Source organism: Tenrec ecaudatus, chromosome 9 (genome assembly GCF_050624435.1).
Source record: "Tenrec ecaudatus isolate mTenEca1 chromosome 9, mTenEca1.hap1, whole genome shotgun sequence".
Taxonomy (NCBI): domain Eukaryota; kingdom Metazoa; phylum Chordata; class Mammalia; order Afrosoricida; family Tenrecidae; genus Tenrec; species Tenrec ecaudatus.
The window spans coordinates 152,229,496-152,244,765 of NC_134538.1; the positions used below are offsets into that span (position 1 = coordinate 152,229,496).

Here is a 15,270-nt window from a genome sequence, read left to right on the forward strand (position 1 = left end):
TTTGAAAAAAATAATTCTAAAGCAAGATCAACCTTTCAGAGACTGAAGCTGAGGATTTTCAAGAGCTGTGAGAATCATAGTGGGGTAGGTTAGATTATTGCCACAGATTATCCTCACGCCTTCCCCCATCACTGCAGTGGGAGGAGTCTACCTCCTGCTTTTTGATTTTGGGCCGTGCCCACCTAACTGGCTGTGACCCATCCTTGGTCAATAGGAAGAAGCCTTGGTGACAAGGTGGGTGAAGTGCCGGGAGGCTAACCCCAAGATCGGTGCTTCCAGCACATCAGTTGCCCCATGGAAGACAGCTGAGGCTGTCCGCTTCTGGGAAGATGTCGAGTCTCAGAACCCTTCAGATCTGCCCTGTCGCATCCCTATGAATCGGAAGTGATATGTCAGTGGTGGGCGGGATGTATCACAGATGTGACACAAGAAAAGGCTGGAAATGCCCTTGCCTGGTTGGGGATGTCCCTTGTATCTCTGCCATCACCAAGATGGCATTGGTCCCAGGAGTAGGCTGAGAGACCCGGGAACAAAGCCAAGATCAGCACAGCTGCCTAGCCTGGACCTGCTGATCACCAGAGGCGTGTCCTTTGTTGAACGTTCCTGAGAGTGTGTGGCCATGTATAGCCAGCACATTGCTTCTGCGCGGTGCTAATGGGGAGCCAGGAGCACAGGAGAGGGAGGCGGAAAGGACAAACAGAAGGAAGTCGGGCAGCGTGCATCTTTGGGTAAAGCGTTACAAAGGAGAATTGAGTCTGCCCTATGGAGGAACACGGCCCGCTCACAAAGAGGCAAGTTGCAATATGATGGAAGAGAGACGAGAGGTCAGAAGATGGAGACCGTGATCCTCCGGCGACTTGAGGTATTCTCCAAAAGGTAACCAACAGAACCGGAAGCAATAGCTCCGGAGTGAACAAAGGTACCTCCTGATCGGGACGGGCAAGCAAACTGCCCGTCTGCAGACCGGAGAACAAAAGGATTGAAGATGAACTCATTCTCAGAGATGATGTGGAGCTTTTTATGAACTTCTTGAGATTAAAAATTAAGCTCCGTAAGTACCCGGGAAGGACAAGGATGTTCTCCGCAGTGACGGAGATGGATGCCTACCCAAGTCTACTCTCGCCCCTTCACTTTGAAGGAGAAGCGCCGTTTTGTTCCTGGTGGCCCTTTGCCGAGCAGAAGAGTGTGCTTTCCAGGCTCCTCTATAGCGAGAGGTGCTGAGCGGGAAGGGTGCTTTCGAACTGCTGAGTGGGGGTTCACAAACTGCCTGGGAAAGTGAGCGATGCCATCTTGGCCCTTTGGTGGTATTGTGTTAGGTGTGGGTTGCCAATCTCAAGGTCGGCTCTTCTAATCTCTCAGTTGCTCTGAAGACGGAAGGAGAGGCTGTCTATGCCCACAAAGATGTCTCGGACAGCCTGTATATACACACACCTGTGTACATGTGTGTGTCTTCCGTATTCAGTGCTCAGAGATGAGCTCTAAGACATTAGTGTCAACAACTTAGCCAGCAAAGCTGTAGGTGGTGGGAGGACCAGAGGGAGACAGAGGAAGCATCGTGCCTTTGACTTGTGGTAAGAGCGGAGCTTTGGGAAATTACCATGCGCTCCCAGAAGGATAAACCAGCCTGTCTGGGAAGAATTGCTCCTAGAGGCAAGAATGGTGAGACTTCATCTGACATTTTGGGCATGCTGGTAGAGACTGCTCCCTGGAGCAGGACATCATGCCTGCTAAAGTAGAGGGGCAGCAAAAGAGGACTCTCAAAGAGGTGATTGACCCGTTGTGCGGATGGCACAGGACCGGCTGGTGTTCTGTTCTGTGGTGCATGGGGTCACTGTGGGCCAGAGTCGACTCCTTGATACCCGACAACAGTGTGTGTGTGGTGTGTATTTATACCTCAAGCACACACACACGTGTATACCTCAAGTGCGCACGCACACACACACACACACACACACACACACACACACTGTATATAATCAAGCACATACCCTAAAATAAAAATAACAAGCAAAACACTCTCTGCAGGATGACCCGCAGAATTTTGACAAATTACCCCGTGCGCATTTTTGTTGTGCGTGAGTGTGTGTGTGTGTGTTAGAAAGTCTTGGAGACAGAAAAGGGAAGCTAGAGAGAAATTCCTTTCTGTAAGATGCTTTGGGAGGCATTATACCAAAGTCACATCTGTGGTTTATTTTTCTTATTTTTTTTGAGAAAGAACCTAGAATACCTCACTAATCAGGTAAACCATCGAACTGCTATTTGCAAAGCAGCCGTCGCCCACTCGCTCCGTGCACCAGGGTTAATGCCTGGTTTGACCTTGCCTCCGTGGCCGTCCTCTAGCTCAGTGGAGGAGAAAATTGCTCCCGCCCCTTGCCCTTGGTCTCTGCCACATTTGTCTCTGGGTGCGTTGCCACTCTCCTGGACCCCTTGGTGAGCCTCACTCCCCGAGTGTTCATCTCTTCCCCTTTGTCCGTTTTCTTTTTGCTCTTTTGTTCTGTTCTTGCTGCCTGGGTTTTTATGCTTCAGGATATTGTCGGCTGTCCGTCGTTTGAAGCTGCGCCTCTGCTGAGCCACGCTGTCCCCCACTCCAGCCTTGCTGCTGCTGCTCTGTAAGTTCGGTCAGGCCTCGGGACTGTGGAGAGTGGGGCTGCGGCCAGCCCTTCCCGCTTCATCGTCCACTTCACTTTTCTTCCTAAGGACACTGGATCTCCCACAAGCAGTTCTTGGCTCCGTCCGCCTTCACAAACGTTGATGAGCACTTTCTCCCCGACAGCTGTTAGGGCGATAGAGGCGGACATATCAGTTATCTGATTTACCACTCAGAGTACAACTCACCTTGGCCGTTTGCTGTTTAACCTGAGACCACCCCAGTTAAAAGAAAGGTTAAAAAAAAAAAAAGTAAGACATTTGTAGTTAAAAGGCTACTGTCTAATACGTCGTTGGCATTTCTAAAGAGAGAACAAGAGAAAAACAACCATGTTTCTGAAATATTGAAATAAACACAGTTAAAAGTGGATTTTTGACAATTGGGTGGATGGTTAACTGCCAGAAAGCTAATTTCTGGGTATAACTTAATTTGTTTTCATTTCCCCACCCCCCTCACATGATTTTTAAAACTCAGACCACATCCACTCACCATCTGTACAGTCCCTCATTTGGGGGCTCCAGCTACTCTGCAGGAGATCGAGGAGACTGCTAACATAACGAGTGGGGCACCCCTAGGCCGGGGGGCTCTGCGTGGGAGCGGACTCCATGGCAGTAGGGTTTGGGGTGACCCATACGAAGCAAGCCCAGGTGGCCGCATCCAGCACCGGCCTCTCCAAGGGAGACACCTGGGAGCAGTCGGCTTCCATCCAGATTTACAGTCTTGGGAACCCCAGGGAGCAGCTCGGCGCAGCCTGCAGGGGTTTGTGGGATGTGGTTCTCCAAAGGAGCTCCGTGCCGCTGGCGGAGCAGTTGGCGGTTTGAACCAGCTGGCACTTCGCAGGGAGGAGGACGAGGCCGTGGCACCTGTCGCAGTGGCAGCCTAAGAAGCCGCACGCGGCAGTTCTTCTCTGTCCTGTCAGGTGCACGTGGGCTGGAATTGACTTAAGGGCTGCTAGTATCTTGTACTGCAGGTGGAAGGTGGCGTAAGAGGTTAACACGCTCCTCTGCTAACCAAAAGGTTGGAAGTTTGAATCCACTCAGAGGTGGCTTGTTAGAAAGGCTTGGTGAGAAACCACAGCGGTGAAAACTTCTCCAGGGCGCACGGGGTCCTCGGACGTCGGAATTGCCCCAGTAGCAGCTGGCTTCGTGTGGTTCTCTTTGGGCGTGTGGTCAGGAGAGACCAGCCCTGCTCATCCTGCTCCGTGAAGTGGAGGGGCGGCAGCGAGAAAGAGGAAGGTTCTGGAACAATGGGCTTGAACACAAGAAGAAGTTCACCACGGAGGAACTGACTGATGACACCCAGCACTCCCTCAGGGGGTTAGTCGGTGTCCTTTTCACCTCGCAGGAATGACGGCATGGACTCAAACATTGGACTTGTGCGTGCTGAAGAAGAAAGAGAACTCATCACCATTTGGCTCAATTCTCATTCCAACCACAAAGGGACTTCTAAGGGGAGCAGTGACACCAGAGAGGTCCCCACCTCGTAGAATAACCCCCCACCCGAGACCAAAAGAGACCCTCGGGCCAGGTTCAGAGGTGAGGGGCAGAGGAGGCAGGAGGCAGGGAGCGGTGGCTCGGGTGCATGTGGAGGGGATTGCAGTGGGTGAGATGAGGCAGAATGTGTGTCCACTGTGGAGTGATGCTCTGCTGTATAGACATACGTCCAAATTTCCATAAAACAGTAAAACACAAGTCTTTTGGAATGAAGTTGTGTAGCACAGCCCAATTAATTAGAAACTTAAGAAGGAACAATTTTGTTTTGATTTCTTTCATTTTTGGAAAACATTTTTTTCCTCTGAGAGATTTCAGAACGCTTTGAGGGTATTAATTAATTCCTACTTTCCCAGTTTTATCTCATGATATTTGGGGAGAACAGTTTCCCCTTCCCCCCTCACCCTCTCCTCTAATAACTGGAAACTCTGATACTTTCCAATAGAGCTGACTTTTTTTTCTGGGCTTTGTGTCCCGGCAACCCAGTCACTGAGTGGATGTGCCCTTGTCTCCTCAGTTCTTGAGACTGAATCTATCGATAGAAGAAGAAGGGGGAAAAAAACCCCAAAGTCATTTTCAGAGTGGTATGCCTTTGGCTTAGTGTTCACAGAAGAGAAAATTGAAGCCCAAGGGGAAGTTCTAGAGGGAGCCGGTGAATGAGAGTGAAAAGCGAGAGCGAGAGCCAGAGCGAGAGAGGAGTCTGCGACAAGAGTTGTGCAGTAAATTGACTTTCTAAAAGTTTATTGATGGGTTTGAGAACCCTCCTGGCTCTGCTAATAGAGGCGGCAGGCTGTGCTTTCCAGACTTGAAATGGCGAGCAATTCATCACCCTATATTTAAGGCAAATATATTTTTAGGTTGAAGTGGGGAAAGTAATTGTAGGTTGTAACCTGAAGCGAATCCTGTGCACCTCTGTGGCTGTAGGTGTGGTTGTGCCCCTCGGTCCTTGTGTACACACACAGTGTGCTGGGCACACCCCTGTCATGCAGGAGTGCTGCTCCCTAGAGAGGTTTGGGAGGTAGTTTCTTAGCTGCCTTCTTGCATTTTCCTGCCAATCTGCCCTTTTGTTTATCAAGGCTTTCAAACAAAACAAAACGCCTTGCTCTTTGTTAGGGGAATTATCAGAAAACCCAATGTCATCAAAACGACCCCTGTTCTTGAATGTTTATTTGTAACAAAGCAGCAGCAAGCCCCCAGGCATCAAGCTGGTGTGACTGGTGCCCCTCCCAGGTGTGATGTCAGGGGTTTTTTCTTGGCTGACACCTGTCCAGAAGCTGCTCTCCAGGCCTTTCTTGCGCAGCACTGCGGGGCGGGCCAGAACTCCACCCTTGAGGTGAGTAGTTCACATTGCAACCTGGGACCATGGGACCGTAGCAGCTCAGTAGCACCTGTGCCTCAGGACTGGAAAGGTGTGTCAGGGAGTAGGAAGGTGTGGTGAGCAGGTGTGACCACTGAGGATGAAACAAAGGTGAAGGATGATGAGGTGGGAAAGCCCCTAAAATGAACGGACAAGCGTTGTCTCCACAATCTGATGGATGTCTAAAGCGACTGACTGTCATTACACCCCCCCCACCCCCGCCTCACCACCACTTGTCCGTCAGTGTGCCGTACTCTGCTGGCTTGTGTTGCCGTCATGCTCGAAGCTGTGTCATTGGTATTTCAAATGCCAGCAGGGTCACCCAACATGAACAGGCTTCAGCGGAACTTCCAGACTAAGAACAGACCACAAAGAAAGGAGAGGCTGTCCACTTGTGTTAGTCTGGGTAGACTAGAGAAGCAAATTCACAGACGCATATGTGTAAGAAGAGATTTATATACAAGAGGAATTGAACATTGAGAAAGCATCCTAACCCAGTCCAAGTCCACAAGTCCAATACTAGCCCATATGTCCGACACCAATCTATTAAAGTCCTTCAGACTCATGAGACACATGCAATGAATGCAAGACGATCACACGCCAGTGGGTAGAAAGGCTTTGGGTCCAGAGGCTTTGTAAGCATCTCAGCGCTGGCAGGGGTCTCGCTGTGGCTTCTCTGGCTTCAGAGGTCTGGTTGTGTCCATGTGGCTTGTCTGGCTCAGGGCACGAGGGTAGTTCCATGTGTTTTGTCAGCTGCAATGTCTCCCAGGGAGTGAAGTAGTGAGAGAGTCTCTCTTGCCCCCAAGGAGGAAAATACCGGATTTCCCAGAATTCTCATAAGGCCAGGCCCACACAGAGGCCTCATTGGTTATGTTCAGATTGACAGGTTAGATTCCACCACTACAGTCTGAATCCTCAAATTGACGAATGATTATATAACTGTCCCATCCCTTCTGAGGAAGTAGCCTCTGAGAAGCGGCCGGATCACGGGGGAACGCCGTCAGATGCTGAAACCCTCATGCCGAGCAGTGGAACCCTGTCGGGGAGGGTGGCCGGAGAGGAGCCCTACACGTCGGAAGGCGCTCAAAACGGGCCAGAGGAAGAGCTGCCTTCTCAACGTACCGACTGCAGCAGTGGACGCACCATCAAGCAATTGTGAGATGGTGCAGGACCGGGCAGTGTTTGTTTGGTTTCGCTGTGAATCAGAAGTGACTCGGCGATGACACCTAACAACAGAGACAGCGGCAGCGGTGACAACATGGGCTTCGTGGTGCAGACTGGTGGCCACATTCTCCTGGAAGTGGCCAAACTTGCCCGAGGGAATAATGCTGACTTTCCCCAAATGGCTCTTTGGGATCCCCAGCTCTAAATCTAGGGGAAGAACTCTGAGGACCACCGATGCCGGCTCGATCCGGGTAATGCTGTCTGTGTGAAATTTGTGAGCCCTGTGGCAGAGCGGTTAACACACTCAGCAGCTGACTCGAACCCAGCTGCTTTGTGTGGGAAAGTTGGGGTCTGCTGCTGGGTAGCCATTAACACCTAAAAACTCTAGGGGCAGGGGTGGGTGGGTGGGAAGGGTCGTGTTATTCTGCCCTACTGGTCACTTCATATAATAATAACCCTCCCGTCACGTTTCATGTTCCTCTGCAAAGACACAGCAGAAGCATGCCCAGTGTGCCTCAGCTCACGACTCTGCCACTTTGGCACCCGTCACATGGACTCCAGTGGGAGCCCCTCAGAGTAATGAGTCCCCTGCCCTGGGACAAGCCCTCCGGGGTTAGCACAGTGCCTCCCTCCTTGGCACTATTCAAAGCCATGCCCTAAACGCTCACTTTGCCTTTCCCACGAAGTTTGATTTTCAGAGTTTTCACAAAGAGCACGTCTGCTTCCCCCCTCCCCAACATTCCATGTTTGTTTCCCCGTACAAAGGAGCATGCATGCTTGAGTCCCCTTGCTTTGTGGGCGCCAAGAGGGGATTGGTTCCACCCGTGTCACCTGGTGGGAGTGAGCACTTCTCCGAAGTATGCCTGCCCTTCCCTCTTGTTTTGATAAGGCTTTCCTAGGAGGCCATCTCTTCCTGCTTCCGCTCTGCCTTGTCCCACTTCCTCTCCCAGTGCCTTTGAGAACCCTTCCCAAGGTAGTCTGGGAGAATCCCTTCCCAAGATCATACTGATGTCATGGACAGGGGGAACCATGGCTTTGACTCTGTTCCTCTGCCATTGAGACTGAAGAGATGCACCCCTGTGTGGCTGCAGCCCTACTGGATGGTTCAGGTTGGGCGATTGTGTGTGTGTGTGTGTGTGTGTGTGTGTGCTTTCACACAGCACCTCCCTTTCTGTGGTCTCCATTCTTGTCCTTCATGCATGCTTGTCAGTGGGAAGTGCCTTGGAAATATTGTTAGGTTACTCTTGGTGTCATTTAAAATTAATATTACTTTGGAGAGTCTGCGTTCATTGCTAGGGTGAGGGGCCTGGCCTTTTTGGAGAAGCTGGAATGGCTAGCACCATGGAGAGTCTTGATGTTACGTCTTGTAGGGATTCTCGACATGATGTCTTATTTGAAACTCTGCTGGTGGTACACAGAGGGCACTGCCCAGAGTCTTGTTGCAAACTCCACACGCAGCTGTTCAAACTTTTGCCCCATTTATCCCAACTAAATGCCTTGGGATCTTCCTCTGCAGCTAAGTTGGTGGTTGAGCCAGAGCCAAGGAGGGAGGGGGGCGCAGAATTTGGTAATGAGGTGGTCCACAGTAGACATGCACTCTTTTTCTGCAACGTACCACTGAAATGGAAAGACAAAGGTGGGAATACTTGGACCTTGTAGAAGCGACCAGGTCTCCATGCGTGGCTGCCGCTCCGTTATTGGGCGATGTTGGAAGGGACGGTGTCTGCAGGGGCTGGTGATGCGGGAGAGCACCTGGGTCTGAGCCCCACGCTAACCCACCACTCCTGTCCCCTCAGCTCCCTGGTGAAAGACACCTCGCCCGGGCCTCTGATCGACGTCACAAACCTCCCGACGCCTCGGAGGTTCCTGGACGCCTCGCAGTACTCGGTCCCTGGCAGCTCCAGCGGTAAGGGTTACGCGGCTCTCTCACTTGGCTTCTGGGCGGAACAGGGACCTGGAAGGGCCAAGGGTCAGTGGTCCAAGGCTTGGAGCTCTGCTGAGCCGCTCCTGTCCGAGGGTGTGGCCCCGGAGGGGACAGGCTCAACAGTGATGGTGGACCTGCTCCGTCCTCTGGGCTGAAGGGCTTCTTGGCTCTACCTGTCACTGGTTTTACCTGTTGGTTTGGAACTTGAAGTTGGAAGGCTTTGGGCTGGTTCGCTTGCTCTCTCGTTTTTGGTGTCTCTGTTGCTCCCAGCACGTTCACCCAGAAGCTTCCGGAAGCATAACCTAAGCCTGGCCCTGCTTCCTTTGTGCCTTCCGGGAGCTCCTCCCCATGACGGCCATCTCTCCCCACCCTTACTGCCAGGGACTTGGTTAGAGGTGTTCTGCAGGGATCCAGAGGACAGGCACACAGTTCAAAACCAAACACAGAACTTTAACATGCAAGGACAAGATACAGAGGTTGTTCCCTAAACCCACACCCCCATATTTGTATCTGCTTGGGCGAAATCACCACAGCTTAGGTAGTCTTCTTCCAAAACAAAACTCACTGCCATTCAAGTCGATGCCAACTCATAGCCACCCTATAGGACCGGGTTGAACCACTCCTTGTGGGTGTCTGGGCCTGAAACTGTGAATGGGAGTAGAAAGCCGTGATTGACATCTGAGGAGCGGCTGATAGTTTCGAAATGCTGACCTTGGAGTTAGCAGCCCAGCACACCTAATCTGGGAAGACGGAGACCCAGGAAAGCCATTTTGAGGTCAGTGTAAGGTGGGCAGGGAGCAGAGGTTGGGGGCCTTCGGCTGCGGTGGCTCAGGCCCAGCTGTGCGTGGAGAGCCTGGGGCTGGGTCTGGGGTTGGGGAGACGGAGGGGAGTGTTTTGTGGGACGCATGCAGGCTCCTTGTTTGTGTCCCCCAAGGTCCTCAAAGCCTTTGAATGAACTCACAGGTTCTGCCACCGGAGGCTTTTCAGAGCTGCATTTAAATGTAGTTTTTAAGCTTGAAATAATGGAAAGGTAGAAAAATAGTTGGGGTTCCATTCACTTTGGGCAGCTAATTGAAAAGTGCTTCTTTGAGAGTTTAGCAGTGTATTGTTGCTGAAGCATATTTAATTAACATTTTAAGATGTCATTGAAACGAAAATTTTTTAGCGGTATTTAGGCCTGAAATGGGGCAGTTTGTGACTTTTGCTGTAGGAAAGTATAGGGATTGCTTTATAATACAGTTTCCTTTGATCAGTCTACAGATTAAAAAAATAATCCCTAATGCACGTTCTCCTTCCAATAACTTGACAAAGGTTTATACTGTAGCCTCTGCTGGAGCTAGGCAAGCCTTTGTTGTCCCCTGCTTGCTTGTTTTCTTTCTTTCTTAATTGAAAGGTCATTTTATTGGGGTCTTTTACAGATTTTATAATAGGCTATACATCAGTAATATCAAGCATATTTGTACATATGTTGCCATCATTATTTTCAAAACATTTTCTTTCTATTGAGCCCTTAGTATCAGCTCCTCTTTTTTCCCTCCCTCCCCTGGTGACCCCTTGATAAAGTATCATTATTTTCATATCTTACACTGACCACCGTCTCTCCCCCCCTGGTTTGTGTTCATCCCCCTGGGGAGGGAGTGGGGATCGTGGTTATGTTGATCCTCCTCCTCTTCGCCCCCACCTTCCCCCCACCCTCCTGGTACTGCTACTCCCATTCCTGTTCTGGATTCTGTGTGTCTTGAGCTCTTCTCGTATCTGTACTTGTGCACCTGCTCTGGTCTAGTCCGCAGTGAAAGTCAGGACTGGGGTCATGATAGTGGGAGATGCGGATGCCTCAAGGAACCAGAGGAATATTATGTGTTTCATCTGTGCTATGCCTTGCCTAGTTGACTCATCCCTTCCTTGTGACCCTTCTGTGAGGGGATGTCCCATTGTCTACAGGTGGGTTTTGGATCTCTGCTTCAGCCCTGCTCGTTCTCAAATATCTGTTTTTGTTTTTCATTTGTTTGTTTGTTTTGGGTCTTCTAATGCCTGTTACCCCGATCCCATTGATACCTCATGATCACACAGGCTAGTGTGCTTCTTTCATGTGGGCGTGTTGCTTCTCTGCTAGATGGCTGCTTGTTTAACATCAAGCCTTTAAGACCCCAGATGCTATAGCTTTTGATAGCTGGGCACCATCAGCTTTCCTCACCACATTTGCTTGTGTACCCATTTTGTCTTCAGTGATTGTGCCAGGAGGGTGAGCATCACAGAATGCCAGGTTGTTAGAACAAAGTGTTTTTATGCTGAGGGAGGGCATGAGCAGAGACCCGATGTCTTTTGTATATTGTCTGATAAATATATGTATATAGGCCAATACCTTGATTTTTGTGAATTAATGTATTTACATATGTTCACACCTATGCTTATACTTCTATCCATAGCTTTGTTTCCTAGATAATTCCACTGTTTCCTTTTACCTTCCTTCTGCCCCACCATCACGCTCTCCCTTCTGCCACCATGTGGAACCACGCATGAAAAGAGTGGGCTACAGGGCCTGCCCCAATCAGAGCCAAATTGACCCTCTTCTAACTTAGAAGTCTGTGCTACAGAGGACAACCCTAACCCTACAGGCTGGGGAGTGGCCCGGCATGCCATGCCCCCACGGAAGAAAACCAAGAAGGAAAAAGAAAGAGGGACTGTCTAGACCTCATATCGACACACCAACCCTGGAGGACAGTGCCCCTCCAAGGAGCTGCTAAGCCACAGGGACGTGATGTCTTACGACATGATGTCCCCTCACAGGTCACACTGAGACCGAGAACAACACTGAGACACAGGGCGGGGAGTGATTCCAGTCTGAACCCCCCACAGTGGGGCAAACCAAGAAGGGACCATAACAGATCAACAATGTGAGCAAAGCCACAAAGCCCCCGAAGAGCCCCCAAAATAGACGCCAGGCTAGGAGGGGCAGCTCCCAGACTTCCCCCAGGACCAGTGGGGAGATAGTCATAAAGGCCAGCCTATAGACCTGGAATTATGTATGCTTTTTTGTTTCTTTTGGTAGTTGTTATTATCTTTTTTTCCCTTGTATTTAATCTTTGGTTTGGTCTCTGTTATTGTTGGTTGCCTAGCTATATAAGATAGGCATGGGAAGCAAGCTTGAGGAGAAAGCAATGGGTCCAATGGCTTTGGGGGCACTTGGGGGAGAAGGAGGCCGGGGAAGGGAGTGGTGAGCAGACCAGGCCATAGAGTGGGGAACAACTAGGGAGTTAAAAGCAACACTGAGGAGGATGTCGAGATCCTGGGGGTGTTGGAACAATAGCCATCTAGCTGAGGAGAAGCACTAAGAGGCGGAAGCAGCTCCCCTGCTTTCTGATGTTGTGTTAGGCTCTTAGTTGATGGAGAGCTGTGGAATGACTGAACAGGAAAGGCTTGTGTCCCTGTGACTTCTGTTTCACCTCTGCCCTTGGTGGAAGTGATCCCTTGTTTCTTCTCTGTGTTTCTACAATGCCAAACCTCCCGGTGTCCCTGGGCCGTAGCACTTTCTAGTCAATCTGCTGCACAATACGTCTTTAACGTGCTGATAAGCAAGGGCGCTTACTTAGGGAATTGAGGTGTAACCTGGCCTGCCTGGCGCTAGCCATGATATTTTCAGTGGCCTCCTATGCGTGTGACCGTTGGACATTGAATCAGGCAGGCTGAAGCAGAATCTAGGCACTTGAATCCTGGTGCTGGCGAAGAACGTTGAAAAGACCACGGACTGCCCAAAGAACAGACAGATCTTGCTTGGAAGAAGTACAGCCAGAATGTACAGACACTGTTTTGTCTCGCATCATTGGGACACGTTTTCAGGAGAGACCAGTCCCTGGAGAAGGACGTCATGCTTGGTAAGGGAGCGGGGCAGCAAAACATAGGACGGCCTTTGACACGATGGATCGCCACAGTGGCTGCATCGGTGGGCTCAAGCGTAAGAACGATTATGAGGACGGCGCAGGAGCAGGCAGGGTTCTGTTCTGATGTCCACGGGGTCACTGTGAGTCGGCGCCGACTCGACACCTACCAACAGCTGCGGAGAACTCCTCCTGAGTCAGTGGCCAAGTGAGCTACAGCTCCTGACAGTTTATGAGGAAACGGGTGGGCAGGCTTTCTACAAATGCAAAGGACTGGGTAAAGACCGAATGAGCTGAGCAAATGCTAATTACACCACATGGCAGTGGCTTCGGACTTTGCTGCATCTATTCTTTTTCATAAGGCAGCTTTGACTCTGACGGGCCTGCAGTTAGCACGCATCCGCTTGGCAGAGTTCATGTGCTCACTCTGACTTTGGCAATCTGTTCCTTCCTTATTGGGAACAAAGCTTTTTTTTTTCCCCCCCTCCAAAGTTTTATTTCTCTTATTATTCATGAGGGTACACACCGCAGGGCACATACAGATGCAGCCTTCTCTACACGGGCAGTGTTGTGACGGGATTCTGCTTGTGGACAAACGCCACTCCTCCTCCTCTGAGTGGTTCCTCTCACCCCCCACCCCCACCCCCCAAATGTAACTCACCTGTTGCTGCTAGTTTGATCCTCTATGGTGCGTTTTGATGCTGCTAGTTTGATCCTCTATGATCCTCTATGGTGCTTAGGTGCGTGGACTTTTACAGGGCATTCTGAAGCCCGCTGGAGACAGTTCTGAAGAGAGCTTCATGCTGGAGGTGGCTGGTTCTTAATACGGAAGCCAACCCATCGTCTGGTTCTAACGACATCAGAAGATATTTTTGCCTGGACGTCGAAAGATCCTATCAGGGCCGTCATTTCAGGGGTCTGGAGTCCTTGAGATCTTGACGTGCTGTTTTGCCGTCCCCATCTTTTGTTCAGGATTTTTCTAGGAATTTCTGCTCCAAACCATTCAGAAACTGTAGCCCGGCACCATCCAGTTCTTCCCGTGTCACGGAGGCTGTTGGCTGCACAGTCCATGTGCTTCCCGAGCCTCCTCCCTGCTCCGTAGCTCCAGGTGAATGGAGACCAGTTCCTGTGATGCAGTGTTTGCAACCAACCGTGGCACCATGTAAGAGCCCAGGCACCATGAAACAGGAGGGAGAAGAGACGAGTTAACCACAATAGGCCTATTAACAGGGCTGCCCCATGACACCATCACTTTGAACCTCCTGGGCCCTTCAGTAAGAAACCCTGTAGCATTTGCTTGTATTTCAGAAGCTGCAGCAACTGCATTGTTCGCTTCCCCCCCCCCCCCCACTTCTGTTGTTATAAGTAAGTTTGCAGGGGCAATCGTAGTTCACTTATGTAAGTTATAATCAATTAGTTAATGTTGTTCTAGCCCAGTGGTTCCCAACCTTCCTAATGCCACAAGTTTCTCATGTGGTGGTGACCCCCCAAACATAAAATTATTTTCATTGCTACTTCATCACTGTAATTTTGCAATTGTGATGGATTGGGTGACCCCTGTGAAAGGGTCATTCAAACCCAATAAGGGTCGCAACCCACAGGTTGAGAATTGCTGTTCTAACCAAAGTCTCTGACTCCCTGCATAATTCTGGGAAGAAGGTCGGGGAAGATGCTGATAGTGTTCGCTTGTGAGTCATTGTGAGCAGGATTCCTTGGAGCGCCATCCCGCTGTGCATGAAAGGAGCCCTCTGAGAAGCAGGAGGAGGGATGTCATGAGCAGTCTATCCCAGGAGTGGAGCTCATTCTCTGGACTGGAGTTTGTTGCGCGCAGTGAACCTCCTGCACCCAGATAACAGCCACACATCAGAGGGGCAGCAGGAGAACCAGGAGCCAGAGCATGGGACAGGTGGATGGATTTCCTGACCCACTAAGGAAGTTAACTTGCTTCTGTGCAGGAGGCTGGCTTGTGGAGTGGGTGCCCCTGGGCACTTAATTGGGGGCGTCGGATTTTCCGGCCCACGGAAGTGGAACTGAGTGCCTTTGGGCTGTGGCTTACCAGAGTGGGGTGCTTCTGGGCACTTAATTTAGGGACCTGGGCTGGCTGACCTACACAGAGCTTGAGCTGCGTTGCCTTCAGGTTGAGGCTTCTAGTTGAGTGGTATGCCTCCTTGGACATTTATTAGCAGACTTGAAACTTTGTAACATGTCCTGGTTTACAACTACCTGGAGCATTTCTCACTGGCATGACAATGTGTTAACATCCTCAATAAACCCTGTCATCAGGAATTTTGTCTGAGTTTCCGTGTAGCCATTTCAATGGATATGAGAAACTGGAGAGATAAATTATGGATGTTAAGGCAACACAGTATCTATCACACGTTTTGACAGTTTACCTTATGACAGATAGAGAACTCATTGATAGCTGTAACAGTGGGCAATGCACTCTTCTCTCTAATCAATGGGATTTTCTTGTTACTGTTAATCCCCCTTTTTGCTTTCCCTGGTGTCCCTGGTAGCCACTGCTAAACTTCGGTCTCTCCTTTCTTGCCATTTTATATAAGTGAGGTTGTATCATAGGAGTTCCTGTCCTTTTGTTTTGATTTATCACCATGTCTTCAAACTCCATCCGTCTTGTGGTCTGTATCAAGAGTTCCTTCTCCCACTGGCTGAGTAGTATCCCATTGCATGTGGGGACTCCATTTGGTTTATCCGATGGGCTTTTCGGTTGATTCCCCCTTTTGGCCATTGGGAATAGTGTTGCAGCGAACATCAGTGCACACGTTTCTTACCGAGTCTCCATTTTTGAGTCTTTT

The 15,270-nt window shown here is 50.3% G+C and overlaps 1 protein-coding gene across 1 annotated transcript in view; it reads left to right on the forward strand.

Annotated features, from left to right (window-relative positions):
- The window catches only part of EXOC4 (exocyst complex component 4), a 718,575-nt gene that overhangs the window by 44,471 nt on the left and 658,834 nt on the right, over positions 1-15,270 (forward strand). Inside the window, exon 5 of the mRNA XM_075558685.1 lies at positions 8,455-8,564. Within this exon, the coding sequence (XP_075414800.1) occupies positions 8,455-8,564 (110 nt within the window). The remainder of the gene's footprint in view (positions 1-8,454; positions 8,565-15,270) is intronic.